The sequence below is a fragment of the Sceloporus undulatus genome, unplaced genomic scaffold (assembly GCF_019175285.1).
Source record: "Sceloporus undulatus isolate JIND9_A2432 ecotype Alabama unplaced genomic scaffold, SceUnd_v1.1 scaffold_24, whole genome shotgun sequence".
NCBI lineage: Eukaryota > Metazoa > Chordata > Lepidosauria > Squamata > Phrynosomatidae > Sceloporus > Sceloporus undulatus.
The window spans coordinates 1,040,135-1,067,917 of NW_024802946.1; the positions used below are offsets into that span (position 1 = coordinate 1,040,135).

Sequence of the window (27,783 nt, forward strand, 5' to 3'; positions counted from 1 at the left end):
GTAACAATTTCACACGACGTCGCACCAAACCCGCCATTAAAGTGGTCACAAAGAAGCATTAATGTGCATCTTTTTACTTTCGGGATTTCAGTTTCAACGTCTTTCCGATTTCACTTTATTTGCCCAATTGTGTGTGATAACCATTCGCGCAATTACTCGCCATTTTCGTTTTATTTGTGGGATGCTGTAAATGAGTTTTAATCTCTAATGTCTAAATCAGCCCCAATCCAATAAAGTACAGAGTGTCTAAATAAAGTCGAAGGCTTTCATGAGCGACATCCATAGTTTTATGTGGGTTTTTTCGGGCTATGCGGCTGTGCTCTGGAAGAGTTTATTCCCGACGTTTCACCAGCAGCTGTGGCTGGCATCTTCAGAGAAACGTAATGTATATCTTCTCTGAAGATGCCAGCCACAGATTCTGGTGAAACGTCAGGAATAAACTCTTCCAGAACATGGCAGAAAAACCCACCAAAAATAACTATTCACAGTGTCTCCTTTGCTTTATTAATAAGGCAGGCTCAGAATATTGAATCACTGAGCCTCTGGGACTTTGGTTCCATTCATTACTTGGAAGAATAGGAACTTTCCACGGGATGTTTTTTCTCTTTACATTGAAACATTTCAGGAATTCAGTTAATGTTTGATCAGGAAGTTAGGTTGGGTCGGGAGGGAGAAGAGGAAAGGCTTTTTGTATCGTAGTGTCTTCTGCTTTGCAAAACAGAGATTTCAGCAAAAAAGTTGAATTGGGTCTTCTGCTCCCAAATGGCTCTCTTTGGAGTTTTGCCTTTCTCTTTCCTGCTCTCCTGCATCATCTTCTTCCTTGCCTTGTTATGGAGGAGTCACAACAAGAAGAGCAAACTGCCTCCAGGCCCCATGCCACTACCTTGGCTGGGCAACGTGCTCCAAATGGACATTCGGAACATGATCACCGCTCTTCAGAGGGTAAGTGTGGCAGGTCTCTGCCCCAAGAAGGTGACAGACTACTATATTTACTCATGTAGAAGTCTTACATTCCTAAAATGGACTCCAAAATGGTTATGTTTGCTGGGATTTGGTAACTTCTTTGATACTGTTTTCCTTTGTTTCATTAGATCCTTTGTTACATACCCCTAGGTTTTACCCTCAGTTTATCCATGGGTCATATCAAAATCCATAATTTTGCCCCCCAAACCTGCCCTCAATTTATATATGAGTCTGACGTATAGTTTAGTATGATTCTCAGCACCCTACAAAGATAGTACGTCACGTCACATTGTCAGTGAGGTATTAAGGTTACATGTGGTTGGGAGCATCTTTAACCCACAAGCAAGCAACACCTGCAGTCATGTTTAGGACCTTACCTAGTTCTCAGTTGTAGTTCTCAGAGTCCAGGTAGTTCAGGTCAGTAGGGTGCAGCAATAAATCCAAAGCATCGATCCAAAGGAGTGTCCGGTAGCATGGTCAATATACAATGCAAGGTCCAAGGTTCTTCAGAAACATGAGCCAGGAATCAAGAGACAAGAGTGTTGCTTCCTCCAGAATGGTTGGTTGTCAGTAATGGCCTCCTAAGGAAATTGCTAGATTATTTACGGCAATTATGTCACAGCTATTATTGCCTGATTAATGAGCGTTTCCAGTATAAATGCCCTGAGTGTTGCAAACTCTCCCTGTCTCATCTACATTCAGTTGTGGTAGGTATTCTCAAGTCCATGTCTCTGTGTTGCGGCTATTGGGGATGTCACTGTCTGTTTCAAGCACTGGCGTTCTTTGGTTTCCCTTTCTGTATGATAGTTCGAAAGCGGTACAGTTGCTTCACTGTCTGTCTCAGAGTTTGAACCTTGGACCCAGGAACAAGACATGACATTTGTCTCCTCCAAGACTGCACAAAGCTGGAATTTCCCATGGCTGCCATCCTTGTTAGTGGCTCTGGGACATGCAAAACCCATTGACACATTTGTTTTGGCGGAGCTGCCTTGCTAGGCATGGTAGTGTCTCTTAATGTCTAGATTCAAGGTGCTGAAGGATATGCTCTCTGTCTTGGCAGCTTCAAGAGAGGTATGGTCCTGTTTTCACCATCTACATAGGCTCCCAGCCGGTGGTGGTGCTGTGTGGCCCTAAAGCCATAAAAGAAGCTCTCATAGATAATGCGGAAGCTTTTGGTGGGAGAGGTCCGATGCTGGCTCTGGGCGATAATATCGTCAAGTATGGTGAGTGACTGCTGAATTATATTTTCAAATGGGGCTGGAACAGACCATGAAAAACCTTGAAGACCTACTGCCAATTTCAGTAATACTGGGTTAGTTAGACAGACCATGAGTTTGAGTTAGCAATGTCTACATGCCACTGATCTGATGTTGTCAATGTACTGGGGATGAAGAGAGACAAGGTGAAAAGTTTGAAAAATGAGGACTGTCTAAAGACCAGGAAGATAGAAAGACAGGTGTTTGTGTGGTACGCTTCCAATTTCCTGAAGTCGCAAAGAGATCTGGTGGAAACAGTAAAGACAGAGTTGGACTTCTTTTGACTGAGAGAGAACAAAACGCTGAATACAGTATTATGGAAGTGCCCAGAGAAACTTTTCAGGTTTCCATTGTATCCCCCTTCGTTCCCTCTGCCATCTATTCTTTGCAATCTCCTATTGCTTCTTGACAAAGAGTTCTGAAATGCTTGCCCTTATGTTCACCTTCTGTTTGACCTAGTGAAGGTACAGCTTGAGCGTCCCTAATCCTGAAATCTAAAATCCTCTAAAACTTGAAACTTTCTGCTTCCATTCACCTGCTTTTACCTTCGAGGCAGTCGCTGTGGCCCTTCTGTTTGTTCATTTCACAGTTTCTCAATGTCTCTTTTGCATCTTGTACACAATCTAAGTAGCAAATGAAAGAGATGCAAGGATGGAGAGAAACGTGAGGATCTGTGAAATGTTGGGATGCATGGATTTGCACCAAACTCTACACTTGGATACTTGCCGATTCACAGTCTCTCCAGCCTTGCAGATACAGTGCATACTACATTACTTGTGTTAAGTATCGTGTATTATGTATATGCAAATACAGGTGTTCGAAAATGTGAAAAGAAATCCCAAATGTGGAACACTTCTGGTCCCAAGCATTTCAAATAAGGAGTACTCATCTTATATTGTCACAATTCCTTTGTAGTAACTATTGGAAATGTTTTCTGTGTTGTCCTTTTGCCTTTATTCAACCCTACTCTGTGGTTACTTCTCCGTTTTCAGGAATGATTACTACCAACGGAGAGCGGTGGAGACAGCTTCGCCGCTTTGCCTTCTCCACCCTGAGGAACTTTGGAATGGGCAAGAAATCAATTGAGGAGCGGATCCAAGAGGAGGCTCAGTTCCTGGTGGAAGCCCTTGAGAAAACAAGAGGTGAGTCCTATCCAGCGTTTATGTTTTTTACTCATGAGGATGCTATGAGAGTCTGCGTGGTACTGTATAATTATGTAGTGGAGACCAGAGTTTGACTCCTGGCATGGCCATGTAAACCCATGGGGTGAACTTGAGCAAGTCATTCTACACTGGGCACGGAATGGCCACCCACCCCCCCAGTCCCTATGATAGGTTTGGGGCATGGCAATTGGCATAGCATAGCTTCATTCTGCATGTGATGCACTATGCTGAGCCATGCAGGATTGCAACAAATGTGTGACTAAGGTGTGCTTCCCCACTTTTCTTTGAAGAACCAGAACTTTGAGTTCTGTACAGGTCTGAAAAATGGGGGAGAAGATTTGAGGAAATGGTCACTTTCCTCAATTGTTCAGCCATGGTTGTCATGGGCCTGAACAGCCCTGCAAGCCAATAAACACCCCAGTTGTACCCTTTTCTCCTCTCCCCAGGTCATCCTTTTGACCCCACCACGCATCTGAACCAAGCCGTTGCCAACATTATTTGCTCTGTTGTTTTTGGTAACCGGTTTGAATATGAGGATGAGAAGTTCACCGCTTTACTTAACTTGATAAGCCAGGCATTACAGCTCTTTTTGTCTCCTAGGAGCCAGGTAAGCCTTAGTCCCACTTGCCTCTCTTTCTTCAGTCGGTCTGTCTTTTCTGTGACCCGATATATGTGTCACAGTTGCTCCTCAGAAAAGAAGTATTTTCATGGTAAAATGTGCTGTAGTGGTCATTCAAATAATGCTTTCCATTTAATACACTAGTCCCCATTTAAAGATAACATAGGAAGGAAAAGAGGAACCTAAAGTGGTGGATGAAATATGACCAGTGGGCTGTTTTTCTGGATTCTGACTCCTGAAATGCCCCTTCATTCCTTAAACAGTAACTTTGCATATCTAGAGTGTTATTTAGGATCACGATCAATGTCTTTATACACACCTATGGTGCAACTGCTCCTTTGAGGGGAAGCGACAGGTTGACTAGAGCATAGTGTGCATCATTTTAGATTTATCTACTCAGAACTCCATTTTCCATTTTCTTTAAAGATGAAGAACTTTGCCCCACGTTTGATGCGGGTCTTGGCTGGGCCCTTTGACAAACTGTCCAAGTGCATCCAGGATTTACTGACGTTTGTCTCTCAGAGGATCCAGGCACACCGGGAGTCCTTTGATCCAAATTATCCTCGAGACTTTATAGATTGTTTCCTCAGCAAAATGGAGCAGGTACGGGTCAGAATGGGGATGAAGGAGTACACCAGGACATGCGGGGAGGAAGATATTAGCCACCAAGGAAACTTTGAAGGGTCACTCGCCCCAGCGTACACACACTGTTTTAAAATTCTGTTCTCTGGGGCTTAGATTGTGTGACCCACCCAAGGTCCCCCAGTGGGTTTCCATTATGTGGCTAGTCTGTCTTTGCTTTCTTAAGGGCTTCCTCCCCATCTCCTGGTAAATGAATACAACTTTGGCCCTGGTTTGACAATGTTGCTTTCCATTTTCCTTTCCTTCTGTCAGGAGAAAGACAACCCAGCTTCCGAATTCCATGATGACAACCTGGTTGTTTTGGTGCTCAATCTGTTCTTCGCTGGAACAGAAGCGGTCAGCACCACCCTCCGATATGGACTTCTCATCCTCCTCCGATACCCTGAAATAGAAGGTAGAGAAAAAACCTCTCCTTTCATAAATAAGCCCAACATTTCAGATCAAATAATGCTGAGTGTCCAGGAGAGAAATAGCACACAGCTGGGCAATGCCCAGAGGCATTTTATGCCAGCCACCATCACAGCTATTCAGTGACCATGTCAGAGAGAGGGATAGAGAGAGGGAGAAGCCATGAAAGAAAGAAATGTGGGATGAGTCTCAGGAAAACTTTTCATTTGACTATCCAAATGCATAGCATTTGTGTGCCCAGGATTACAAAGGCATTCATTATAGCTCACTTCAAACAATATTATACAAGACTGCATATCATAGAATTTTGTGCAATAGAAATCAGTTCAAAATACAGTGGCCCCTTGGTATCTGGTGGGGTTTAGTTCCAGGACCTCCCGTGGATATCAAAATCTGTGGATGTTCAAGTTCCATTATATACAATGGCCTATGATTGGGTGTTGCTTATATGGTAAATGGTAAAATCAAGGTTTGCAATTGGGAATTTTAAAAAATATTCTCAAGTTGTGGATTGTGGAACCCATGAATGCAGAATCTGTGGATACAGAGGGATAACCGTATAATCAACAGAGGAGGAGAGGTTGCAGGGGAGAGTCACAATGTAACCCCATCTCTCAGAGAGATTCCAAACACTGTCCTTCCATAGAATGGGAGAAGAATGCACTTGCCTTTCAGGCCCCAAAGGCCTGGCATGCTGATAAGATGCTGAGCCACCTTATTGCAAAGCCATGTGATGCCTTTCCTCTGCTTCTAGAATTTTATTCACAGGGCAGCAGGTCTTCATCTTTTTCTGAATGTGGCAGAGGGAGAATCACCCACCTGGATGATTCTAAGGAAGTCTAACAACTCAGTTCACTAAATCATATTTTTGGCTTCAATGTTTTTAGGGAATCTAGTGAGTGAAAAGAAATCACTCGAAAGTACTAGCCAGTCAATAACATAACACATAACCACTGAGTTAACTCCAAGCTCTGTAAATGCAGGTTTACAGCGAATAAAACATGTCCATCTCTAAAGTGTCACAAGACTATTTGTAGATCAGAAAGTAATCTTTCCAAGTTCGGACCTGGCCTATGGAAGAACCTTTGAAGTGGGAATGCTGGGGATTAAATCTGGCACTTCTTAAAGGAGGGTCCTGTGCTTTACAATTGAACCAGGCTTCCTCTCATACATATTTATGTATCTAATGGTTTCAAATGGCCAATAGGTCTAATCCTGAACCCCTACCCTATGCCCTATAGCATACAGCTCTTAGCCTTTTGATTCACCAACTTGTTTGCAGCCAAAGTCCATGAAGAGATTGACCGGGTCATTGGGAGGAACCGGAAACCATCCATGGAGGACCTGACTCAGATGCCTTACACGAATGCGGTGGTGCACGAGATTCAGCGTTTTGGAGACTTTGCCCCTCTGGGAGCTCCTCATTCAATGACCTGTGATACCCAGTTCCAGGGATACACCATTCCTAAGGTGCTGTGAGTCCCAAGGCTAATTGTAATATCGGCGCACAGTCAGAATATTACATGTAGGTGTGACTCCAGTGTGTTTTTCAAATAGTATAGTAATGTTTTACACCATCATCAGTTGGAAATCTAGAGATGTCCCAATGGCTGTGGTTCCTGTCCTCTAGCTATTATTGGAGTTCAGCTTATCTGTAGAGCATCACAGGTAGCTTTCACACTATCCTTCAGTTTTGGAAGTGTTGTTGTTTGTTCCCTCCATTTTCCTGCGAATCCAGATTGTGTCATTATAGCTTTGCGTGGCACTATTTTCTGTGGCCAGAATTCTACTGGTGACAGGTGTCCCAATAGGAAGACGATAAGCAAGACAGGAGCATAATAGTCTGCATCTAATCTTCAAAAGGTAGACTATCTTTGATATGGAAAACAGGGGAATTCCTATTATTTGGACAAATAAGACCCCATTTAGTCCTACCACTCCTTATAGCTGCTGGTGGTGGGGGGGGGGGGCGCAAGGTGTGGATTAATTCTGAAAGCCAGGAAGATCAGTACCTGGATTTAAAACAAAATGCAGTCAGAATTGGTGGCAGGTACCAGATTTGACCTTCCTCTGCCTTTCCCCTCTAGGGCACCACTGTTATAACTTTCCTGACTTCTGCCCTGGAGGACCCCCATCACTTTGAGACTCCAAGGAAGTTCAATCCTGGCCACTTTCTGGATGATAATGGAGCCTTTAAGAAGAATGAAGCCTTTCTGCCTTTTTCAACAGGTGATGAGGACCTCAGGTTTTATTTCCAAAATGGTGCATGATGGGCTGGCTTGGCAAGACCTCAGGAGAATCTAAGGCTGGATTTCTCAGCTCTTGGGCCTCCAGATATTGAGAAACTTCAACTCCTAGAAACTCCAGACAGCAAGGCCAATGATCTAGGATTGTGGGGAGGTTCAAATCCTGACCATCCAGATAGCCAAGTGTGTGTGTGTGAGAGAGAGACAGAAAGAGAGAGATTCTATTTTGTATTAAGGTTCAGCTGGCCATTTTTTTGGATCAATCATCTTGGTTTAGTTCAATTTAGGGAGCCCCCCTCAAACCTATCTCACGATCCCCTCCTATGGCGTTTTCTTGGCATGTTTTGTTCAGAAAGGGGTTGCCATTGCCTTCTTTGGAGCCAAGAGTGTGTGATTTTCATGTGTGGGTGCTTCATAAAGACAGTAATATATTCACCATGTATTTTTTTGCATTTAGAGAATATGTTAATGTTGGCAGAGATGATAAAGGTAACTGAATTCAGTATTTTCATCTGGTATTTAGGAAAATGGCATACTTGTCAATTGCCACTTCCTGATTTTCAGTCTGGCATGTCATGAATTTTGACTACTCTTTTGAAGACGTGGCAGCACTAAACGGGGCAACAAGCATGTCTGGCAAAGAAGCATCTCTGTGCAAGGTTTATTGCATATTTTATGTGCCCTGATTTACTGCGTTGGTTTTCTCCAACACACTTTGGAGGGGTTTTTAAGGGGAAGAAAGCAATTCCCCACTTTCTCAAACAGTGCAGAGATGAATGAATGGTTAATCTTTTAATCACTTTTAGTCACACTCCCCCACACAGTAACTAAATCCTTTGTCTTGCCTCTCCAGGGAAAAGGGTATGCTTGGGTGAAGGTTTGGCCCGCATGGAGCTCTTCTTATTCCTTACGACGGTGTTGCAAAACCTCACTTTGAAGACTCTCCGGGATCAAGAAGAAATAGACATCTTGCCACAGATTGTTGGTAGTGGAAAACGTCCCTTGTCCTACCAGCTTTGCATGTTTCCACGGCCCTGATGGCCAAGCCCAGTGATCCCTGGAAGTTGAGAGCAGGGGCAATTGTCTGTCTCTCTGTGAGTATCTGTGCCATGTCAGATCCCCATCTATCCTGAAGTGGAAGACAGCACCGCAAATCTGGAATAAAAAAAAGCCTTTTGACTCAATTTATGAGCCTTATATGAGAAAAGAAAGCTGAAACAGAGAGTTGTGCCTATCTCTGTGCCTATCCACATGGGGAGATGGTCATAAAAGCATGCCTTTTGTAGAACAGATTGTTCCAGCATGACAAAGGGCACACTTTTACAGCTTCTTCCTCTGAAAGAGAATGGAAGTGATGCAATGTCTTGTGGAGAGGCACAAAGAAAGCCACTACTCTTGCATTCCATTTCAGATTTCTTTTCTCATGTGACAAGGCAATTAGATGTACAAGATGTGCTAAAACTAAAGAAAACATAACTCAGCTCTACTCTGAATATTTTTTGGGGTGGTTGAAATGTATGTAAGATCATTTTGGTAGATCTTGATATGAAAAGAATCTTGCTAGAATGGCCTTTTCTTGCAATCCTTTTGTTCCTGGATTTTATGTGTAATAGAAATAACACTGTAGGATGTGCAGATTGTACTTTTCCAAACACTATTATTGGATTAAATTCCAAGCCCTGCTTGTGACCCTATGTTAACTCTGGTACTGACTGAACTGTATTCTGCCTTGGGGTAGTAGTAGTGAGCAGTTTGTACTGCTTATACTTAGAAAATGGATAAAGAAGCAAGGATTATGAAGAGGTTCTCCAAAGAGGAACAAGAGAAGAAACACATTCCCCAGCTTTCCCGATTTGGCAGGGACAGTCCCCATTAATCTTTTGTCATCCCATTTTCTAGCTGTCACAGTTTTACTCTCCTCCTCCCACCATCCCTCTTTGTCCTCTGCTTCCTTCAGTTGTTGAAAACAGCAGCTTATGCTTAATTGAGCAAGTCAGTCCACATTGCTTTTTGGAGAATGGTGAGGCAGAGAGGAAAAAGTTCTGTATATGCTTAGAGGTCTCAGACCACACCAGATGAAGAACCTGGATTCACTGACAGATCTCTATAGTTTACCACTGACTGCTGCATTTGTGGTGGATCAATGCTCTTGAACTTCAATAAATTGAAAGTTTTTTCGCTTCGAACAAACAAGGTATTTGGATAATGAGTGACGTGTGTATTTTGATGGGTCTGGAAAGGAAAAAAAGAGATGCAGTTGAGCAACCGACAGACTTGAAGGGGTTTATTTCTTTATTTAGATTATTTGTACCTCACCTTGAGCCAAGAAGGCTTCCAGAGGTGACTTCCGAATCTCTAATTTGACATTATCCTGCCCTCAGGCTTACAATCTAAATAGGACAGGACACACAAGGAAAAGAAAATGGCGGTCAGGGAGGGGATTGGGTCCAGCAGGTGTTGTTGGCTGCTGTTCTTACCCTTCCTGGGTACAATAGTGCCACTTGGGAGAGAAGGAGGGCCTCTCACCAACGGCTGGACCTTGGTATGATTGATCTCTTCTCCCCTCTGAGCCCACAGCAATGGCAAACTGGGATGGATGGAAGAACTTTCATCTGCTGCACGATGGAGCTCTCTCTCTCTCTCTGTGCGCATGCCTTCAAGTCACTGGTTGACTTATGGCAACCTCATGAATTTCATAGGATTTTCTTTGGCAAGGAATAGGTTTTGCCAGTTCCTTCCTCTGAAATATAGCCAACAGCACCTGCTATACATTGGCGGTTTCCCATCCAAGTACTAACCAGGGTTGAGCTTCCAAGATCAGGCAGGATCTGGCACCTTTAGGGTACTGTTCCTGCCTGTTCTTCTCTCCCTATTCCCAACCAGACAGTTCCCAGTCATGTTGGTCTCCCACCGTTCGCAGGCAACATCCATGGGCTTTGTAGTCCATGGGGAGAAATTATGTGTTGGAAAAAGGCAACTTTAAAAGGACAGAGAGAGCTCTTTTGTTGGAGTCCATACCATGGAATAAATATTCCATTCCCTGCAAGCCCCCCCTCTCTCTGTGTGTGTCCCTACATTAATGTTTTAATTAAGTCTTAATTAGCAATAATCTAACAAATTAAATCACTTTATATGTTAAGGGTTTTGTGACAGTGAATCAATGGTATGATTTTTAATGTCTAATATTGTCAAATCAGTTTTCAGACCTAGAGTTCCAAGCTCTGCCATTTGTCCGCTTTACCATTGTACCCAGCTCACCAGACTCTCTCCGATACCCGGCCATTGATTAGTCATGCCAGCCTTTTCCTTTCTACCCCATTTCTTGGCCAGTCCTTTCTCAGCGTGGGATGGCACAGAGCTGGTACTTGGGTGGGACGTTGGCGAAACTGCTCACTGCTGGCATAAGGTCAAGGTCCTCGGGCGCCATGGGCGACTTCAGTGTGAAGTTTTGCAGGATGGAAGTCAGATAGAGGAAGAGCTCCATGCGAGCCAAGCCTTCACCAGCACAAATTCTTTTCCCTGCAGAGAAACAACAAAGAGTGCTGAACAAATGAAAAACCAGACCCTTAGCTTTCCGTTTCACTGGGTAAAACGAACAAGACTCATTGCAAACAATGTAGGCTCCTGCTATTTTCTGACCAGTGGTTGCTGGTGTTCTTTATGTCAGTATGGTGGTGAATCTACTCCAGGTCTTAGTCTCTGTTGGGTAGAAAAGTTCAGCCCAATGGTCTCAACTTGAAAGGAGTTGTAAGAATCGCTCAGCTCTAGCTCCTAAATATGTTCAGCACCTTGGATAGCTGTTTGTAAGTTGAGATGGTAACTGAGAATAGATTCTCTTTTATTGCCTTTGTCAAGGTTTAAATAATTCACAACTGTTTAAAATTAGTGTTATTTTTTTAAGAGAAGAGACCATTTAATGATTTTAAAACTTAATCAAGTTTAATTGTTTTAATTCTCTTTTTGTTTTGATCTCTGTTGTGAGCTGCTCTGGCTTCCCTCTCTGGAAAAAAATTGGGACAGGCATTAAGTAAATAAACAGTAAAAAAGGATGGCATCCTGTTAGGTATTTACACTGTCATAAACTGATTTACAGTCACATAAAAGTGAATTGTGATGTTTTACAATGCTCATGTTCCCAGGAGTGGATCAGAGACATAGTTGCATCTTCAGGACCATTGTGCAAACGGAGACAGCAGTGTGGCCATTGTGAAACAGTCCTGATGGGCATCAAAATGCATTGCACTTTGGGATATGTTGCACAATAGGTGTCCCTGTTGTGCAACAGAGCATCTTGTGTGGTGCTCTATTGTGCATTATTGCAATTTGCTAACAGCTGCACATCGTGTCATTGATTTAGCGTCATCACCATAAAGTTATATATGCAGAATGTCAGCCAGTGTCTGAAAGGACATGTGGGTCCCTAGGCCAGGAATTTCTCAGCTTGATCTATTGTAACGTGAGTTTTTGTATAATACAATCCAGTTCCTTCGGTGCTTAGAGCATTTGCAGAAGCAGAAAGGAATCCTGGCAGCTCAGGCTAAAATAAATACGCTAATTTTAAATGTGCCAATATGTTATCTCACAAATGTCCACAAGAGGGATCTGATGCTTGTGGATGTGGAAACCTCTTCTGAGATTTGTTTGTCCCATATATTATCTCACAAATGTCCACAAAAGCGCTCTATAAATCTACCTTTTATATAGGCAGGAGGCAAAGTTCACAGAGGCAGAAAAACCGCTTGCCTGTTTGCTTATTCAGTTATTGTATCCTGCCTTTCTCCCATTATGGGACTCAAGGTTGCGCACATTGCAGGTTATAGCAAAATGCCATCAAAACAACAAAACCATGAAATAGACAATCCCACCAAAAATTAATCTTAAACCATTTAAAAACATGTTTAAAACACAAAGGATAAACATCCAGCACACCCTTAAAAAAAAAAGCCTTCTGCCACAACCAAGTAAATGTAGGATGTCTGTCTAAATCAGTGGTTCCCAAACTTTGGTCCTACAGGTGTTTTGGACTTCAGGTCCCAGGATTCTTAGCTTTTGGCCATAGCGACTGGGACTTCTGGGATCTGAAGTTCAAAACACCTGGAGGACCAAAGTTTGGGAATCACTGGTTTAAATAAAAAAAGGTCTTTGTTGGCAAAAAGAGAGGAGAGACATGGGGAGCTCCTGTGGAAAGAAATTCCAAGTTCTGGGGCATCTACCAAGAGAGTCTTGTGTCCTTAGAGAAAGCCATCTTAAGATTTGGGCAAATATAAGGAAATACAGTATTTCAGAGAGTCTGCACTCTAGTCATATGCACTGCAATTTGTTTTCAGCCAGAATTTGGATGCTGTTGCTTTGGTCTCCCCTGGAGAGTCAATGACAACTAGAAATCTCCGCCATACAAAACTTAATGCTTGGAGAGACATTCTCCCTGCCCCACCCCAGAAAACTACACCAAAGGTTAAACCCATTGCTCTTCCCAACACAGGTCTCATCTTCTGCAAATCATGTTTGCGCATAATTTTTCAAAAGGGGTTTGAGACAGGTAATGACATGCGAAAGAACAATGCCGTTTCATGCAGCCAGAGCACCAGGTTTCCACAAACGAATTACGAGGGTGGCTTTTGCTGCGTGGGAACAGTAGCTGAGATCCGACACCGCAGTCTGTGTTTCGTAACTTTATGAATCTGCAGTCATTGTATTTCCCATTTGCATGTATGGCTATGAAAGTTGGACAGTGAAGAAAGCCAATAGGAAGAAAATCGATTCATTTGAAATGTGTGCTGGAGAAGAGTTTTAAGGGTACAGTGGACTGGTAGAGCGGTCTGTGAGAACAAATCAAGTCTAAACTCTCTCTAGAAGTTTTTTTTTTTGTGGGTTTTTCAGGTTATGTGGCCCTGTTTTAGAAGAGTTTATTCCTGACGTTTCACCAGCCTCTGTGACTTGGAAGTGAGAGAGCCAGGGAAAACCAAGTGCTGTATCTAGAGGATGGAATTGGCAAAACCACTTCTGAGTATTCCTTCCCTAAGAAAATCCTATGAAATTTATGGGGTGGCCATAAGTCAATGGCAACGTGAAGACACGCACACACACACAGCATAAACCAGTAAACCAATTCACAAAGGGCACGGGAAGAGGGAAACAATATCAAAATCAGAACCCTGACCATCCCAATGTCATTCTAGAGCAATCCCCTCCGCTCCAGCGCATGCCAGCTTGGTACCTATAGAGAAGGGCATGAAGGCCTCGTTCTTCTTAAAGAGCCCTTGCTCATCCAAGAAGTGGCCTGGGTTGAACTTTTCAGGATCACTGAAGCAGTCGGGGTCTTTCAGAACAGAGGTCAGCAAAGGGATGATGTTCAGTCCCTGGAGGAGAGGTAGAAAAGGAGGGCAATGAGAGGATGAAAACCTGCAAAAGCTTTGAGTCCAATGGCTTCTAGGGCCAAGCAATTTTAACTGAGTGAGAATGGAGACTACCTCAGAACTCCTTACTATTAAGTGTGGACAAAATGTGGACCATGGAGTACATGTGGGCCTTGTTCCCCAATTTTGTGACCCTGATACCTCCCACCTGTCCCCCAAAGCCTCACCCCATTAAAAAAATCAGTGCAATTTTAAGGCATTTTTGGACCACATTCCATGGAACTAAAGTATTAAAGTACCAGCCAAAGACACTTACATCCTTTTAAAATTCCACTTTACTATAAAGTCCACAGATGCCCTCACCCACCATTTTAATGCCTCACCTTGGGCAAAGTATAACCCCGGAATTGTGTTGTTCGTGTCATGGCATGAGGGAGGTTCATGGGGATCACGTCGCCAAATCTCTGGATCTCATGGATCACAGCATCTGTGTACGGCATCCGGGCCCGATCCTCCACCTTTGGCTGGCGGTTTCTCCCGATCACATCATCGATCTCTTGGACCACTTTTGCTGCAGAGACGAATGGGAGACAACCTTGTGTAAAAGAGGTACACTACCAGTATAGACTGGTCTGAAAAAAGAGGGTTCACTTCTATTGGGACAGCGATTTTGTGAGGATGCCAAGAATTAGGGGCAGTCACAACAAATTACAGTTCCTATGGTTCCTGCACAGATTTTGACCTGTTTCAAATCTAAACATGGGCAGCAGGGAGGATGTTTTCTATGAAGATTCACTTGCTGCTACTCATTTCTATTTCTATTTCTATGACAGCAGTGTTCACAGTAGCCAGGCCTCCAAGGAGATGATGTTCCACAATTGGTTTTATTTCTAGATTTCCCTTCCTCAGGACTATCTCCAGTACCTATGGACACCATTAAGAATAAGGATCCAAGGTAAATCAATGGAGATCCCTCTTTGTGTGACTTGCGTGTGTCCTAAGAGGCTGGAAGCCGCATCAAAGCCATGCTCCAGTCCTAAGGATTGGAGTGCAACTTTGGTGCAGCTTCCAGCTTCTTAGGATGCAATGCATCATTTAAATAGCATACCTCCAAAGTGACCCGAAGCAGCTTTCTTTTGGCCTGTCTCTTTGGGCCCTTAGTTTCTTCTAACTCTTGCCCTTGTTCTTCCATATCCTTCCTAACTTACCTTGTATCTCTGGGTATTTCATCAGAATCAAGAATCCGAACCGGAGTGTGGAGCTCACCGTCTCAGTCCCAGCAACAAATAGATTGAGAACAGACATGATCATGGTTTGGAGGTGAAACTCACTGGAAGGATTTTTGCTCTCCTTAAATGACAAACACACAGCGCTACTCAGTCTGGCTGTATACAAAACTGCAGACATTTCACTCAAATTCTGCAGAGCAAACCATTGATTGCGGGCCATCAGAACAGTACAGCAATACCTTTTCCATCTGGATAAGAAAGCAGTCAATATAGTCACGGGGATTGTCAGGATCAAGGGAAGCCTTGTTGATTTTGATCCTTTCGGCCACAAAATCATAGATTTCCTGTAGATTATGGAACAGTTTCTTGTGGGGGCCTGGCAGGTACTGCATGACTGATGGAAACATTTCATACAGCTGCAGGGAGGGATGAAGAGCAAATATGTGTTGTATTTAACATGATACTCCATTAAGTGAATGATTATCACATACAATTGTGCAAATAAAGTGATATCGGAAATGCATTGTCACTGAAATCCCGAAAGTAAAAAGATGCGTATTAATGCTTGTGACCACTTTAATGGCGGGTTTTGTGCGACGTCGTGTGAAACCATTACTCATAATTACGCAATTTTTTCAGGATATTCACAGGATAAACTCTCAATATCCTTTGTCAGATAAATTTCTAGGACACATGCATTTGTCTTTTAAGTAGTCCATGGTATACGCAGAACCCTTCTCCAGCATCATGTCTCGAAGGAGTTAGCATCACCCATTTTTCCTGGCTGCTTCATGGGAGAAGGCCTTCTCAGTGGCTGCTCCCAGTTTGGGCAACTCATTCCTAGAGGGCCCAGACTGGAGTCCTTTTCCTCTTCCTTCTATAGATAGGTGAAAACCTTTTTGTTTCAACAATCCTTTGAGGTTCAGGGGGTGGAGGGGCTTTTCGGAATATCCTGCATTGTCTGTACCTGCTGTTTTATCTTTTCAGTGATCCTGTTCTTCACTGCTTTGAATTCTACATTTTAAACTTTTCTACGGTGTGAATTTTTAGCAGTATCTGTTGGAACTTTTGTAAGCTGGCTTGGGTCCTAAACTGGGGGGAACAGCATAATAATGAAGGTAATGATGGCCAGAATCCATCAATGATTACTTACATCTTTAATTTGAATTGAGCAGTTCTGTAACAACCGTATCCAGGAAAGGGCTGGGGTTGTGTTATTACGTCGAGGAGCCAGTGAAGTGACCGATATACATTGGGACTGATGCGCATCGGTCCCATTGTACAATTGTCCTGTTGTGCATCATGACACTGACTAGTGATGATCTTTGGTAGAGCCTGATGCACATTGGGACACTCTTGCCAGTGTCCTGTTATGCTTTTCCACAATTTATTTATTTATTTAGAGCATTTGGAGCCAGTGTGGTGTAGTGGTTTGAACATTGGACTATGACTTTGGAGACCAGGGTTCAAATCCCGGCTTGGCCATGTAAACCTAGTGGGTGACCTTGGGCAAGTCGCATGCTCTCAAGAAAACCCTATGACAGGTTCATCTTAGGGTTGCCATAGGTCAGAAACGACTCAAAGGCACACAACAACAACAACAACAACAACAACATGTATGTGGCCACTTATAACTAAAGTCCCGGGACTGTATTAGGCAAGTGTACAAACAAAAGTATATCAAAAATAAATTAAGGATTGGCCGGGTTAAACAATCCTCCCTGCATGTGTCTAATCCTCTTTTTTAAACCAGCAGCCATGACCACACCTTGTGGCAATGAATTCCATCAGCTATTTCTGAACTGGGTGAAGAAGGACTGTCCTAAAACCTCCTGCCAGTGAACTTTGTTGAATGTCGGTTTTGTTGTTCCAGTACTTATCAGCAATGGAGGAGATAAAATGCCTCCGCTGCCTTTGGCTTGATCTCACGAAGGGAAACTTTCCAAGGCATATGAGTCAACACATTTTTGCTGTGTGTGGACTGGCCCCAGCCCAGCCTCTCACGCTGCTAGGGAACCGATTAGATCAGCTTACAGCCTCTAACCCTGTTTTCGCATAGACTTCAACATTTCAGAGATGAAAACTGGGGCAGTGTGGCCAAAGAACATAAGTGTGAATGGTCAAGATGGCAAATGACATTAAGGAGGATGAGCATGCAAGCTAATAGAGGCTGTAGCAGTGTGCTTTTGCCCAAGACTACTGGAAAAGGCAAGATGCCAGCCCTTTCCTCTTCCTCCTGTTGCGTTAAATGAGTACAAATTACTTTTGCCCTTTGAATTCAGTTTGCAGCAACCAAACAAATCTGCAACAGTTTGCTTTTGCCTGAGTCTACTGGGAAGGCCAAGATGCTTCTTCCTCCTGCTAAATTAAGTTAGAGCAAACTACTTTTGCTCTTCCATCTCAGTTTGCAGCAACTTAAAGAAGCTTGGGACAAGTGGGAAAAGTGGCAGGAGGAGAGAAAAACTGGGACATTTTAAAGACAGCTGAAAAGGTAGGACAGCAGAGGATTAATTGGGATCTGTCCCTGCCAAATCAAGAAAGTCGGAGGGTATGTTTTTGTCTGACTAATCTGACATGGAAGGCGGCCATGGACCAAGGGAATTCATTATATTTGAGCAAGGATGGAAGAAGAAGTATTTCTTTGTCCGAAATGTTTATGCTCCAAGTGCACTTCTTACCTGACCTGAAGTGGCGCTCATCCCTGCAAAGTTCTTGTTTATCTTGTCCAGCAAGGAGAGGAAGTCTTTGTCTTCATAGTTGAAGCGCTGGCCAAAGACAATGGAGCAGATGACATTGGAGACTGTACAGCTCAGGAGGAATGTGGGGTCAAAGGGCGAACCTGCAGAAATGAATCATAGAATCGTGGAGTCATAGAGTTGGAAGAGACCCCAAGGGCCATCCAGTCCAACCTCCTTCCATGCAGGAAATCACAATCAAAGCATCCCTGACAGATGGCCAGCCAGCCTCTAAAGACCATTAAAGAAGGAGACTCCACCACTCTCTTTCTGTCACGAAGTTCCTCCTAATGTTGAGGTGGAATCTCTTTTCCTGTAGCTTGCATCCATTGCTCCGGGCCCTATTCTCTGGAGCAGCAGAAAACAAGCTTGCTCCTTCCTCAATATGACACCCCTTCAAATATTTAAACAGGGATATCATATCAGACGCAAGTCTGCACATTATGGAAAGTTCAGCCCTTGCCTTATAAAAGCAGACCTTGGTGGCTTAACCCACATCACCCCACAAACGTTTCACGGCGGAAAACCAGGAGATATGTGGCCTAGCAACATCAGAGCATTGCCACAATGGCAGAAGTTATGAACAATAAAGAACACACAGGCTGGGATAGGCTCCAACAGTTTGCTTTTGCCTGAGCCTCCTGGGAAGCAAAAGATCCGGTCCCCTCCTGTCTTTTCCTGCTGCTGAATTAACCTGAGTGCCATGACTTTTGCACTTTGAATTCATTTTGCAGCAATTGTAGTAGAGTGAGGAGAAAGGAGGAGAGAAAAACTGGGACATTTTAGAACCAGCTGGAAAACTGGGATGACAGAGGTTTAACTGGATCAACACTCCTGGTGTCATTTTAGGACAAACAAAGAGAGACCTTTTACAATAACAAGAAGTGGCCAGAAGATACCTTCTGGCATTCCCTGAGACTAAAATGAGCCATAGCCACGAAAATATGGGTATGTGATTTCACATGCCACCAGGGGGCATTCAGATGCAATTTTTGACCATTGGAGGAGCATCTAGAGACTACATTTTGTCCCCTTTGAGTTAAAAGAAAATAGCTGGACAGATCTTCTGCTTCCTAATTTCTATACCAATATGGAAAGATCCATGCAGGGAGCTGGGGGATGGCACAGGGAGACATACAGTGACTACGTGCCAGAAATAACATCCCCTGATGCAAAATCTTAACCAACCTTGTAGCAGAAACACACAAGCTAGTAGAGGCTGCAGCATTTTGCTTTTTTCCTGAGCCTGCTGGAAAGGACAGAGAGCCAGCCTGGAATAGTGGTCTGAGCATAGGACTAAGATCCTGGAAAATGGAGTTCAGTTCCTCGCTTGGCCAATTCCATGGCCAAGCGAGGAATTGAACCTCATTTTCCAGGGTCTTAGTCCTATGCTCAAACCACTAGGTGACACTGGGCGAGTCACAACCTCTCAGCCCCAGAAAACCCCATGATAGGGTTCCCATAAGTTGGAAACCACTTTGGGGCTGCCTACAACAACTGGAAAAAGACATGATTTCATTTGTCCTCACTTTCCTGCTGAGTTTATTGAGTACAAACTCCTCTTCCCTTTGAACTCAGTTTGCCATAACTGAAGTAATCCATTGCAAATGAGGAAGGTGCTAAGAGGAGAAAGAAATGGGTATCTTTAAAAGCATCTGAAAGTATGGGATGCCACAGGATTAACTGGGACTGTCCCTGCCGAATTGAAACTGTTGGAGGCTATGCAAGTCATGTCTTTGGTCTAAATCTCACAGTTGTTGGCTTCTATGTTTTCTTTCTTCTTTCTGACCTCAGTCCAACTGCAAACAGGTTTTTGCAGTCAGACTTTCCATAGTGGTAGATATATCCCCAAACCATTATCTATATATGGGTTAACATTCCTTAATAATAACACATACGGAGGAGGCGATTCACGTTTCTTTTGGAACTAAAGAGTCATTTCAGAGCCTTGTTGCCTTTTTTTAAAATGTGGAAATCTATTTCCTAGGAGTAAATGCACTCCCCCCCCCCAAAATGTTGGTCGAGTCTCCCCCAAACATAGCTAGGAAAGTGTAACATCTTTGCATTTGTTTTAAAATATGAAGGTATGTTTGTAAGTGATCTTGGTTTTGGATGAATAAATACTCTGAGCAAATACAGAATAGCGGTGGTTTCTAGGCCTGTATCCATAACAGCAAATAAAGAGATATCTAACAAAAGGTCCAGAGTCAAAAACAAGCCACCTTATGTAACAAGGGGAGGAGGGGGGAAATCCTCCTGAGTGCTACATTTCGCAATTTGAGAAAGGCGAACAATATGCCCAACCATTTGTTTTCCTGAACTCCTCCAGCAGGAACTGGGCCTCTTCTTGGATCCGTTCTTCAATGGGCCGTTTTCCCATCCCGAAATTCCTCAGGGTGCTGAGTGTGAACTGACGGAGCTGTTTCCAACGTTCCCCATTGGCAAATGCAATCCCTGGAAAGACAACACCCCAAACTCAACAGCCGAGAAAATGTAGAGGGGGAGAACAAGGAGAAGACAAGAACAAGAAGAGGAGGAGAACAAGAAAAGGAGGAGAAAGACCAAGACCACACAGATTCTAGTCTTCTATGTTGGTCTTCTCCAAATCCTAGTATCACCTTGAATTCTGCTTAATCTGGCTGCATCTGCACTGTAGAGATAATCCAGTTTGGTTGTCATGGCTCAGTGCTATGGATGCCTGGGATTTGTAGTTTGTGCAGCACCACAGCTTTCTGACAGAGAAGGCTAACTGTTTTACAAAACTATACTTCCCAGAATCCCATAGCGTTGAGCCATAGCAATTAAAGAGGTGTCAAACTGGATTATTTCTGCCATGTGGATGTAAGGTGTGAGGTTGCTAAATCTGAGCCACAGTCTCTTCAGATTTACAATGTCACCTACCAACTCTTAGTAGTTTTAAGCTTGTCCAGTCTCATTTCAATTGCTTGCTAGCACTTGCTTCTTCAGTGACTCTGCCTAGGCAAGGAGAGTTTTTAGGAAGCAATGAGGTTCTACACCAATGCCAAGGTCTCCAAGAGCTTTACAAGGAATACTAACAAGAGGTGCCTGCAAAAAGGTCATTCATAAGAGCTGTAAAAGGTAGCTAAGGTTGGGACCTAACACAACTGTCTGGAAAATCGAGAGGAACTGAAAATTCATTGGAGCAAATCTTCCACTGGATTGTTAGCTGGAGATACTCCACTTCACTTGGTTTGCAGGAGCAGGCAATGCAGTTGGATCTCCATTTTTCATGGGCCATCTCCAGGTGGAGGATGAGTGTACAGATTCTCCAGCTTTAGTGGGCTTATCTCCAGACAATAGGAAACGACTGTGTAAATCTCTAGCCCAGCTAGTAAAATAGCAGTTTGCTACAATTTGCAAAGGTTTATTGATTTATTGCTGCAATTTACAACAACTCTGTGCAGGTTGTGGATTAGCCCAGATAGCTTACTCCTTTCCCCATCACTGCGGCACAAGGGCTCACCCTCTGCTCCGCATCCACTTTCTGGCTAGGTTTACTGTTCCTTATTCCCATCGGCCTAAGAAGGAATAATCTCCTCCTTTCACCTTGGCTCTGAGAACATCCCTTTAAAATAAGATTTCTGTCTTAAATTTTTTTAATGAATATATTGGATGGTATATACAGACATATAAGTATATGGGTCTGTATGGCCAAATGTCAAGCTGTGAGCAACTATAGTTGGTAGGTACCCAATGCATAACATTGAATGATACCACCAGGTGCTATCCCTTGGTCCAGGTTTTGATCCAGAAACCTGAGATCTGGGACAAGAAGCCCTAGAAAGCTCTGATAACTGAATATTTTTATGCTATGTCAACAGGGCAATATTTGATTCTTTGGAACTCACCCAAACCCTGAACGAAGTCATCCACGGTGGCCAAATTTCCTCTCCCACTGAACTCCTCAGCATGGTCCACCAGAGCTTCTTTGATAGCCTTGTAGCCATACAGGATCACCACGCGTCGCGGGCCCAAATGAACTGTAAATACGGGCCCGTATTGGTCTCTCAGCTGCAAAATAAACCAGTCAAATGGTGCCAGTGAAAATCCTTTTCGGAGATGCTCTCTTGCGAGCCCTTTCCTACAATTGTCCTTTGTATCACTCTTCCATCTGGCCAACGTTATGCTTTATCATCTGCTGGTTTTAGGCCAGAGGACAGGAAATGTATGGCTCTCCCGATATTGGATGGAATCCTGTACAAACCTTATACATGTAGTGGTACTTTTTCAGTTGCTGAAAATATTTAGTTTGTAAGCAGCGTTCCACATATGTAACCATTTCACATGGACCTAAATTCAGAGGAGGACATTAAATTAATTGGTTTTACCAATGTGTTGACTCACCATTCAATAGTGGATTCAATGGATCTCCTCTAGCTGGGACTAACCAATAAGATGCCAGTCACGCAGCTGCACATTCTTGGATGTTATACACCATACATACATATAGGTTTATGTATATCTGTATGCATATTTGCATATACAGATATTCTTCAGTACCTTCCATAGACCAGTGATTGACTGGGTTTGCAAAGATAGCCATTATGTATTTGCTGGTGCACAATAAGACAATAAATAGTCATGCTGGCAGATGCAGCATTGGTTACCCAATGTAGGTATTCAGCAAATAGATGGGATAATGCAACTGCTTCATCTTGGCTCAATAAACAATGTCACACTCAAGCTGGCATACTATTATTGGCATATGCAGGTAAAAGTGGCACTGCCCATGTAGAATATATACATTTTTGACAATGCATAATGGTCCTATTTAGCAGATAGAGGTGTAAGTGGAATTGAGTATACGGACTATTGCACATGTGGTAGCACATTGAAACATGCAGATGTGTACTTTATGTGAGTGCACCTTGCCTCTACGCGTTGCATACTGTGATTGCACAATGGGTTGTCAGTCATATACACTGGCCGAAGCCCCACATATATTGGTATTCAGAATAGGATACAGTGTGATTTATCTCCACCAAGTGGCATCCCTACCCCTGGTGTCACCCGGCTTGTGTGTGTGGGCTGCTGGAGGGTAGTACTGGTGGCAGCCCAGGCCTTTCCTTCACCATTGCGGCAAAGCTGGGAGGGCACACTCAGGCTTCTCCTTTGCTGTGTGGCAAAGCCAGGCGGGGCATGCTTGGCCCTTCTCATTCTGCAATGGGAGGAGGGCCCAACCTGGTGTCACCCCTCTTTTAAGGTGTCACCCGGTGTGCTCAGCACACTATGCTGACCTCAAAGTGCCAGGATCACATTTTTGCCCTTTCACCCCTTAGGACCTATGACTGTTTGCCCCAGAAAGAGCTGAGCCCAACCTTGGCATGCATCTACAAATTCTCAGAGAGGCAACCTGATACCCTTGTGAAGTGCTGCACCCCTTGTGAAAAGCTGCACCCAGGTAATTCAATGCTTGCTCTCTGGCACACATTCCCTGGGCATGTGCTCAATCATCTCTGGCACCAAGCATCTGATGCACATTTGTGGGGCAGTTTCAATCAATTACCTGTAATTTAGGGTTTCTCCTTTACTCCCATATATTGTTTTGCGGTGCATAGGATTAAGATACCCTTGAACAACAATGGCACAGAAAGTACAAATGGTGCATGAAAAAGTGGTACAAGAAAAGTAGAAAAACAGACAAAAGAAAAGGTGAAAAGGGAAAATGCAAAAGAGTAAATAATACTTCGTAGCTTAAAAGAGAACATCGCAAATAGTTACTGATCAATTCAGGACTGAATGAAAAGTGGCAGCCAAAATGATGGAAGAATTGACTTGAACCTTAGTTCAGCGAGGGGCAAAGTGTGGCCCTCGAACTGTTGTTGGACTGAAGTCTCCATCAGCCCCAGTCAATGGCGAAGAATGCTAGGAGTTGCATTACAAAAGCCTGGATTCACCATTCAGCAGTTAATTCAGTGGACCTACTATAAGTTGGGATTTTCAAACGGATTCAGTCCCAACCTTCCTTTTGGCCATATGCCTTTAGAGACAGCCATGGGTAGCACAAACCTCTCCCTGTGAAAGTTATCATGAGCTTTGCAAATGTATACATTTCGGAGGCAAGACGTATTCTCCTCTGTCACTTAGTCTCTCAGGAAGTACTAAAGGAATGGCTGAGAACCTAGATCAATATACTAAAGTATATTTAACTAAGACGCAGGTTAAATGGGTCTAGCGCACAGTGTCCCTCTCCGAATTGCTTCAAATGGGAGCCAGGATCATTTGAACCAGTTCAAACCAATTTGCGATCCGGTTTAAAAGGTAGTGGGAATCAGGCCCTGGTAGGTTGGTCCAAATGGAGAGGGGAAAAAGGAACCCACTTACCTTCTTGAATGACTTCAGTATGTCATTGGCGTTCAAATCTAACAGGTTGCCCAGCATCGGGAGAGGAGTGGGGCCCGGCGGAAGGTATCTTCTCTGGACCATTTGACTCCATGCTAACAGGAGGATTAAGGTTGAACAGAAAACCACCAGCCAGAGAGAAATCGTTTCTCCTACTTCCATTGCGGCCAAGACAACCGGGGTGAGTTTAGGTCTGGATTTCAAGAGGAAATAAAGCCACAGCCACAACCACCCGGCAAGGACCTAGTGCAATAAAGCCATAAAGCAAAACAAAAGAGATTGGTGTCACATCCCTTATAGCAAATAAATCTGCCTGGCAAACACACTTTGCACTCAACCCAGGAAATGGGTGCAGCACTTTTAGCTTCCAATGCACAGATTGTAAACTTGCGGTGTGTGAGATTCAGCTACTGTATAGCAATGCAAAAACCTTTGGGAAAGTTGTGGAAAAAGGAAAGGGTGCCCTCCACTCCTATTTTTTCTTCTTTAAAAAAGAGAGTGAACCAATACGAAGGGCCATATTCTCCTATTTGATTTTACCCATGTTTTGAGATCTCTAAGGAAGCTAACTCTCCATCCTACCGGCATCATCATTGGTACATCTGGTGGGAACAGAAGAGGGGGCCTTTTTGGTGGCTGCTCCCAGGTCCTGGAACTCCCTTACTAGAGAGGCAAGCATGCCATGCTCCTTGCCATCCATGCATAGGCAGGTGAAGGATTGTTTTGTTTTGTTTTGTTTTGGCAGGCATCTGGGAACTGTTTATGGGGGAAATGGCATTTCACAATATGCTCTGTTGTTCACATCCATTGTTTTTAATGGGTGCACTTTTAAATGATTTTTGATTCCATGGATAGTTTAATTTTTTTAATTAAAAAAAATCTCTTTAAATTGTCTTTAAAAGCATCACAATTTAACCAAATCTTCACTATGTATATGTAAATACATTTAGGTTGTGCGTATGATGTTGTAATTTGAAGATATAATTTTTAATTTTGCCGATTGTATCACAACTATTAGCATTACATTCAGTGGTAGATGGGAATTACAATTGACAAGTAACATTAGTGCAAACAAGCATTGCTAAGGATTCTGTATGGTGTGAAATGGGAAGAAGTCAATGGGGGGGGGGGGTGACACTATGAGTTGCCACACACCAGGTGACACAAACTCTAGGGATGCCACTGCCTAAGGTGAACCTATCATAAGACTTTCTTAGCATGTTTTTTTCGGAGGACGTTTGCCATTGCCATGCTCCAAGACTCAGAGAGTGTGACTACATAGGGAAATCCTTAATGCCATTTTACCAGGCAGTGGCTGCTGCATGTGATGGGAGTCTGTGATCCTGTCAATTGGGATGCGGCAGACTGACATTTCCACCATCCCTTCCTGCAAACAATCTCCGGTGTGAGGAAGAATTGAGGCAGGGATCCTGTTTCCGATTGTCACGCCGGAGATCGCTGACGGGAGGAAGGTAGAAATGTCATACTTTTTTTGTGCGTTTTTCGGGCTATGTGGCCATGTTCTAGAAGAGTTTCTTCCTGACGTTTCGCCAGCATCTGTGGCTGGAAGGAACAAACTCTTCTAGAACATGGCCACATAGCCTGAAAAACCCACAAAAAACTATGGATGCCAGCCATGAAAGCCTTCGACTTCACAGTAGAAATGTCAATTTGATGTGTTCTGACTGACGGGTGAACGCATCCCTATTGCTCACAGTGGCTTCTGTCTGGTAACTCAGGACTAGGGGTTGATGGCCAAGAGACACTACATCCATACTACCACAGTAGTCATGTCACTAAATAATACATGCAGAATTCTGGCCTTCATCTGTATCTCCTTTAACTGTATCGCCTTAAGTTCCAGGGCTGGGAAAAGTCTAGACAATCAACAAATAAATAAACAAATATGTTTTCCCTCTCTTCCTATAGTGTTGATTTTAAAAGTGTTGGTCTGCAAAGGACGGTTGCCAATTTGACAGATGCAACACCATCCCACTTTAGAAATTCACAAGCATTCTCTCGTCGAGAAACCGTGGCCACACATCAAGGCTGCCTGCGGAGAGATTTCCAGCTTCCAGGGAATCTCTTCTTTGTGGTTTGCCATGCTTTCTCCACATGGCAGGTTGCAGAGAGAAAATTATGAACTCCACTGAACTCTGTTTTTTGCGTAGTCTTTGGCTGGTGCTGGTCCCAGCCGAGTTGGTGATAAGCAATTTAATCATCAAATGGAGAAATGGGCCAAGGAGAACATAAACGCAGAGGTCAGATGAAAGCAAAGAACAGAAAGACAGCTATTGGATTCTGACATGCTAAGAGATGCTCTTTGGTTGATAAATGAGATCAACAGTGCTAGAAGAAGTGGAGCAGCTTCCATGTGATTCAAGAGCGCAGAAGAACAGAGCTTTTTGGGGAGATGCCTTTGTGAAACTGATGAATAAGTTACTGAATTGCAAAGATTATCATCAGTGCAGGGTTCTTCTCGTCAGGATTTCTCAACACTCGATAACCATGTTTATTGACATTTCTGCAATATTTCGGAATATCCTTTCCATCTCTAATAAAGGATTTCTTAATTAGTCAAACTGACCCACATTTCACATCGTGAAATACAATCTGCCATTGCATATCAGCTGTCAAAAACTACCACATCTTAAATCATGATGGGAATCATGGGACTCACCAGAAACGCTTGCACAGCAATTCCTTACATTTGTAATTGTTCGCAATGATAGCTAGGACTTTTGGGAGCTTCAGTCCAGCCACATTTTGAGGGCCTCATGTTTCCCCTGTCTTTAATACTATTGCATGCCAGCTGGGAAATGAAATGGCCACTTGCAATCTGGGAGGCAATGCAGATGCAAAATCCTTTGATTGCCTATGCATTTCACGGCAAGATATACTTGTCATCTTCTCCCAGTCTCCCACTAACTTATTGGTATCCCTAAAAACACTGCCAACCCAATATTTGTCTTGTTCAGTCAAGCCATTGATGAGATCCAGTGCAAACAGTTTGCTCAAGCCCTTTTGCTGAGGCTCTATCTTATACCCTTATCTTTTTAACAGCCAAACACAATGATTTTTATGTCACTATATTCTCTGCTGAGTCACTTGCCTTCTGCTAACAGGTCAGAGTAGTTCAAATTTCACTTGACTATACATTTCACAACTGATTAATCTTGGAAAAGCTCATGCAATACAGCCATGCTTAGGAAGGCAATAAATTTGAAGGAAATGAATCGTAACATAAAAATGGCCAAGGCAAATATCACACAGTGGCAGCAGAATGGGAGCAAAGCTTTGAACCAATGAAAGTCAAGGCAACAGGGTTACACATTTTGCACTGATTTCCACGAAATCCCAGAATGTCCATGAATTTATGAAAGTGTATACATTATACATAAATGGGCACAGTCTCAAATGATCTCTAAAAGCCCTTCATTACTGTAATCTCCAGTGTTGTCATTAATGCGTGGACCACCAGAGCAATATCAAAACCTGATAGTAAGGATTTTCTTATCTGTTGGTACCAACTCAAACTCTACCAATCCCCTTCTAGCTGCTTTCAGGAGCCAGAGAAGGTAAAGATCCAGTTTGCATGTGGTGGTGCTCACTTCTCCAAGGACCATGCCCACATCCTGAAGTTGCACAAACTGAAACGTATCCGCTAATACAGGACAAGCAAGCACCAAGATTACATCCACTGGACCTGTCTCAACTGTAGCATCCAAGTCAGAGTGGATCTGAGTGATTTTGTCTGCAAAGTGTTTGGCAAATTCTTCACAGCATGTTATTGAGTGGCCTTT

At 43.4% G+C, this 27,783-nt stretch overlaps 3 protein-coding genes across 5 annotated transcripts in view; 1 reads left to right on the forward strand and 2 right to left on the reverse strand.

The window, feature by feature from the left end:
* Window positions 1-1,661, reverse strand: part of LOC121917613 (biogenesis of lysosome-related organelles complex 1 subunit 3-like) — a 6,234-nt gene extending 4,573 nt beyond the window's left edge. The window contains exon 1 of the mRNA XM_042443715.1: window positions 1,341-1,661. The gene's annotated coding sequence lies outside the window, so the exon portion shown is untranslated. The remainder of the gene's footprint in view (window positions 1-1,340) is intronic.
* LOC121917611 (cytochrome P450 2B4-like) lies at window positions 647-9,487 on the forward strand. Of its 3 annotated transcripts, none has more exons than XM_042443709.1 (9): window positions 647-942; window positions 2,024-2,186; window positions 3,212-3,361; window positions 3,829-3,989; window positions 4,428-4,604; window positions 4,896-5,037; window positions 6,334-6,521; window positions 7,139-7,280; window positions 8,151-9,487. In XM_042443709.1, the coding sequence occupies exons 1-9, from the start codon at window positions 763-765 to the stop codon at window positions 8,333-8,335; spliced, it is 1,488 nt and encodes a 495-aa protein (XP_042299643.1). In that variant the 5' UTR covers window positions 647-762; the 3' UTR covers window positions 8,336-9,487. The 3 variants fall into 3 exon arrangements, with proteins under 3 accessions (XP_042299643.1, XP_042299644.1, XP_042299646.1); XM_042443710.1 differs by having other exon boundaries at window positions 668-942; window positions 2,064-2,186; XM_042443712.1 differs by lacking the exon at window positions 2,024-2,186 and having other exon boundaries at window positions 668-942.
* A 58-nt stretch (window positions 9,488-9,545) lies between these two features.
* Window positions 9,546-24,019, reverse strand: LOC121917628 (cytochrome P450 2G1-like). The gene is made up of 9 exons (XM_042443733.1): window positions 23,963-24,019; window positions 21,487-21,649; window positions 19,922-20,071; window positions 17,561-17,721; window positions 15,122-15,298; window positions 14,862-15,003; window positions 14,037-14,224; window positions 13,515-13,656; window positions 9,546-10,816 (listed from the first exon to the last, which is right to left on the reverse strand). Exons 1-9 carry the CDS (start codon window positions 24,017-24,019, stop codon window positions 10,635-10,637), a joined length of 1,362 nt encoding a protein of 453 aa, XP_042299667.1. The 3' UTR covers window positions 9,546-10,634.
* Between the last annotated feature and the right edge of the window lie 3,764 nt (window positions 24,020-27,783).